Source organism: Chinchilla lanigera, unplaced genomic scaffold (genome assembly GCF_000276665.1).
Source record: "Chinchilla lanigera isolate Chin_1 unplaced genomic scaffold, ChiLan1.0 scaffold00049, whole genome shotgun sequence".
Lineage (NCBI taxonomy): Eukaryota > Metazoa > Chordata > Mammalia > Rodentia > Chinchillidae > Chinchilla > Chinchilla lanigera.
In genome coordinates this window covers 3,933,819-3,938,632 of record NW_004955450.1, presented here as the reverse complement: position 1 = coordinate 3,938,632, position 4,814 = coordinate 3,933,819, and the positions used below count along the sequence as shown (strand labels likewise).

The 4,814-nt window shown below is 48.4% G+C and overlaps 1 protein-coding gene across 2 annotated transcripts in view; it reads right to left on the bottom strand.

Moving 5' to 3' along the window:
* Nptn (neuroplastin) overlaps window positions 1-230 on the bottom strand; it is a 64,292-nt gene extending 64,062 nt beyond the window's left edge. For both annotated transcript variants that reach the window (XM_005393595.2, XM_005393596.2), the window contains exon 1: window positions 3-230. In XM_005393595.2, coding sequence (XP_005393652.1) covers window positions 3-93 — 91 coding nt within the window. In that variant the 5' untranslated portion in view covers window positions 94-230. The remainder of the gene's footprint in view (window positions 1-2) is intronic.
* Window positions 231-4,814: the final 4,584 nt, after the last annotated feature.

Sequence of the window (4,814 nt, the reverse complement as noted above, 5' to 3'; positions counted from 1 at the left end):
ACCGTTCTGAGCGGCGCCCGGCCCTGGGAGGAGGGAGCCAGAGACCAGCAAGAGCGAGAGGGCCAGGGCGCTCGGGAGCGACGAGCCCGACATCCTCCCTAGCACAAGACGGAACAGCGAATGGGCCGGAGCCGGGGCGGGGGAAGGGAGGGGAGGGAGGGAGGGGGCGGGCGTGCGCGCGAGGGAGGCAGCGAGGGAGGCAGCCGCGGCTCGGCTCCGTCCTTCCCCGTCCTCCTCCTACCGCCGCAGCGCCCAAGCCTCGCGAGACCTTCGCTCCGGGCCGTGGGCGGCACAGGGGAGACGGCGGCAAACATCGCGAGAACACGCGGCCTCGACGGATGCTCCCGCCCTTTGGGCTCAGCATCTACGCCCCTGCAGGCGGCGATTGGCCCAGCGCTGGACAGATCACGTGCCACAAGTGCTTCTGGCCACGTGACGGGGCGCGGTGAGACTCCGCCCACTCGCGCGGGAGGGTACGCTGGGGAGTCGGTGTCCGCCTTGCGCCTTTGGGGAGTTAGAGCCGGCGAAGGAGAGGAAGCGCTAGCAACTCAGTGTGGGCCCTCCACCCGTCCTGCCGGTCGCGCGTTGTAGTCTTGGCTGCAGAGCTGATACAGCACGCCCGCTTTTACACCTTCCTGGCATTGTTCCCCATCAAAAACCTGCCATTTGTTTTTTCTGGACTTTGTAGGCCTCTATCGGTATCTGCCCCAGCCGCCCTCTTGTTTTGCGCCGGCTGTGGCCTCTGTCACCTTGTGCCTTCCCGCCTTGATATCTGCTCCCCTGCCGGCCTGTTCTCCTTTCCTGGCCTCGCCTACTCCACCGCCCCACCTCCATTTTGGCCTTATTTTAGTTTCACAGGCTCTCAGGACCTGAAGTTCAACTGGCCTAATTGCATCTCTAGACACAGTTCTACGGGAAATCATCTTGTATCAGCTGATGCAAAGAGGTCTCAAAGCATTCGAATACAGGGAGCATCTGTTGAGTACGAGCTGTGTACCGGGCACACTGAACACCACACAGTTTTGGCTCTGGTAGAACTTGTAGCCCGGTCTGGTAGGGGACTGAGGAAGGGTCAAATGACCCATAGGAAAGTAGCCGGCAAAGCCCGCTAGAGGTTGATTGGCCCGTGGTCACTGCTGGTTGCCTGAAAGTTCGGGAAATGCTCCTTTTGAAGGGTTGCGTACTACCCGAAGGGCTCTTGATTGGCAAGGGAGTTCCTGTTGCTCAGCACATCCCTGAGCCACAGCAGACATCCTGGAGAGGGTCTGTGCAGTGAAACTCAGGGCCTGACTTGATTCAAAGACAGAGCTGGGAGACCTGGACGAAGGAGCTCGCTACACTCTCCCAAGCTGACGTGGACATCTGGTGGTTCCAGACAAGTTTCTAAGAAGGGCCAGGACTACAACTATGCTATAGATTAAAATAAAAACCGTATTGTTCGAAACCTAAGGAGTGCAGGTGACAAAAAGATTGACCCGCATCTCCCTCTGAGCAAAGGCCGTTCTGCCGGCAGCCCTGTAAGAGCCTGACAAGGACTGCCCCTGATAGGGCCAAGATACTCAACTGATGGAAGTTTTGATTGGATGCATGCATCCGTCCTGCCTCATAGTAACCAAAACAAACATCCCCATTTGATCTCTGCAACAAGGGATTCTCATGAAATGTTCATGCCCTTATTGTGGATAGGGAAACCAAGGCTTAGAGGACATAACTTGCCCAGATCTCTTGAGTGTTTGTGTTATTCATTAATGTCTGGTTTAGTTGCCTTTAGGTTCACAATTGAGATTCATAGCGGCTGCAGCTTACTTCAGGAGAATGAGAACTGATGTATTTCATTTATGAGATGGGACATCATTTTCAAACAGAAGCATTTCATTTCTAGCATAGACAGGGTTGCGCATTCTTTTGTCTTAGTGATGATCAGTAATTGTGATTGCAAGAGTGTCAACATGAAGGTTATGTTAGCCCTGGTCCTCCAGTTAGCGTGATAAGCTGGGCCTTCTCATTCCCCTACACAGTAAACTACTGCGACTGAGTAGTTCGTTCTTACAGCATAGCCTACCCTACCCTAATTAGCAAAAGATGGAACTCAAGGCCATCACAACCACCACCTCCACCACCTAGTTATATGGCCTGGTCCTTGTTTACCTATTAAATGGGGTCAACGATAGTTCTCACCTCATAAGACCACAAAAAGAATGAGAATATTTATGTGCAATGTTTAGAACAGTTTCTGGTTAACACTCTGATGTTGTTGATGATGATACCACAATTCTAACTCCAACCTTGCATTCTTTCCAGTGTGTCATGGTTACAAAAAGTGATGGATGAAGAAAAATTTCAGCATAGTGTTACCAATCAATTCTTAAAAACATGCAATTGTAAAAAAAAAAACAAAAAAAAAACAAAAAAAAAACATGCAATTGTGAGAAACTCTTTTACCTAAGGAGACGAGATCACCAAACCCTACGAAATAGTAGCTGTAGCTATTGTCTCCTTTTGTTGAGAAAATACATGAATAAGTAAAACCTTCCAATAATTCAATACCTTCTTTTAGAAGTTTGGATTTTTTTCTTTCTGTCTTTTTGAAATAGGGTCTTGCTGTGCAGTTCAGGCTGGCCTTGAGCTCATTTTGTAGCCTAGGCTGGTCTTGAACTTGCAACGATCCTCCTGCCTCAGCCTCCCAAGTGCTGGGATTATAGGTGTGCACCACTATGCCCGGTAGAAATTTGGATTTCTACAAGTGTAGAGATTTACATACACTTTTAAAAATCCCGTAAGTGTAGCTATGCCTGAGGATGGTTGAGCTTCTGGCAATACCTCAGAAGAGCCCTAGGGGTCTTCAGAGCTCAGGCTGAGACTCTCCGGGTCTCCGGGAACGGCTTGCAGGTTGGTTTTCCAAGGTTGGTAGCGCCCCCTGGTGGGAAGATCTGCAATAAAGCCGTCACCATTGAGAGGCTTACAGGTTTGGCGTGGTTCACTCCGCCAGAGGAAGAGTATCAGTCCAAAGGGTGTACTAGTGGTGTTCTTAGAGTTGACCTTGAACTTCCTAATGGTTTTCCCCTTCCTCCTGCAAAGGCCTCAGCAACCTGAAAGCTCTTGCCGTTCATTTATACCACGCCATCCATCCTTCTGACTTCTCAGTCCATGTAATCTTTTCCCTGCCCCTTCTAACTCGCAGCATCGTCCCTGAACTTCATGGATGAGTTCAACATGCATTTGAAGGACATGTTCAGGGCCCTGGCCTCTCAGTTCTTTTACCTTCTCATCTCCAACAGCTTTCTCCTGAACCGTTCCTTCCAGGGTCAAACCCTGAACACTGTAATCACCTCCCACACTTGCTCCAACTTTGCTCTCTGCCACTTAACCGTTCTGTTCCTTGTGCCAGCACCTCATTTGCTATAACTCGTCAAAGTCACTGAGACTTCTAACCTATAAATCCGCCGACTTCTTGTTCATTCTTCACTTCCCTCCTGGTCCAGTTGAGATCCTACGAAGCATCGTAGCCAACCCATTCCCTTGCCCACCAGTATTTTCCCGGGAAAACCACAATCTGGCTGAGCGCTACCGTCAGAAGGCAGGTTTGATACCTGCACCTGAACAGCTGATTGTTGCCAGAGAAAAATAACATAAGCAGGAAGAGTGACTGCACTTTAAATGCATAATCTCAGGCCTTGGAAGAGTACTCAGTCACCCAGCAATCTCTTTGATATGTGCTAAGTATAAATTTGCAACTAGAATGGGCTGGAGGAAAAAAGGTATCGTTTCCTCTATCTACATCAAATTTTCTGAGCACTTTTCTGCTGGGATAACAAGAACTTCAGTTTAGGTCAGTTTGAATCTTCCTCGTTACTTCTCCAGGGTTATATCAAATGCCTGGGGTTTTATGCAGCCTGGGACATTTACATTCATTGCTGCTGCTAACTGTGGCCACTGCTGGTTATTCCCACAATCCCTTGAAAGTGAATGAATGGTTCAGAGTTGTTACCACTCCTGCTGCAAACTCTCTCCACATCACGTTCCCTTTCAACTATTTGTGATGGGGGCTGGGGATTTAGCTCAGCGGCAAAGCGCCTGCCTGGCAAGCGCAAGGTCGTGAGTTCGATTCCTGGTACTGGAAGAAAAACAAAACAACAAAAAAAACAACAACATCAATTATTTGTGATGGCTTTGCTGCTCCTTACACTAAGTGTGGGGCCTCTGTGGGTTTTGTTGTATTTATCCAGAATGCCCAAGATTCCATCCTCTTCACTTGGTTACTTCTCATCCTTTAGATGTCAGCTTCCAGTCATTCCTCCTATTATAAAAAGTAGCACCCAGATGAGGTACCACTTCATACTCATGAATTTAATAAGTTTAAAAACCTGACAATACCACGTGGTAGGGTGTGGAGCAACTGGAATGCTCATACACAGCGTGCATAGAGAAATCACAGCTCTACCTGGGGGAACTGTTTGGCAGTTTAGCATAAAGTTAAATATATATCTTATCTAGGACCAGCAATTTTTTTTGGGGGGGGGGTGTTCTGGTACCGGGAATCGAACTCATGACATTGCGCTTGCCAGGCAGGTGCTGTGCCTCTGAGCTAAATCCCCAGCCCCCTAGGATCAGCAATTCTGTACCTGTTATCCTCAGGACCCAAGAGAAATGAAAACATATGTCCACAAAATGATTTGTATAAGACTGTTCATAACAGTTGTACTCATAAGAGCCAAAACAAGGAACAATCTGCATACTGTATTCATCAAAGGTGAATGGATAGACAAATTGGAATATTCATATGATGGAATAGAACCCAGCAAAACAAAAAAAAA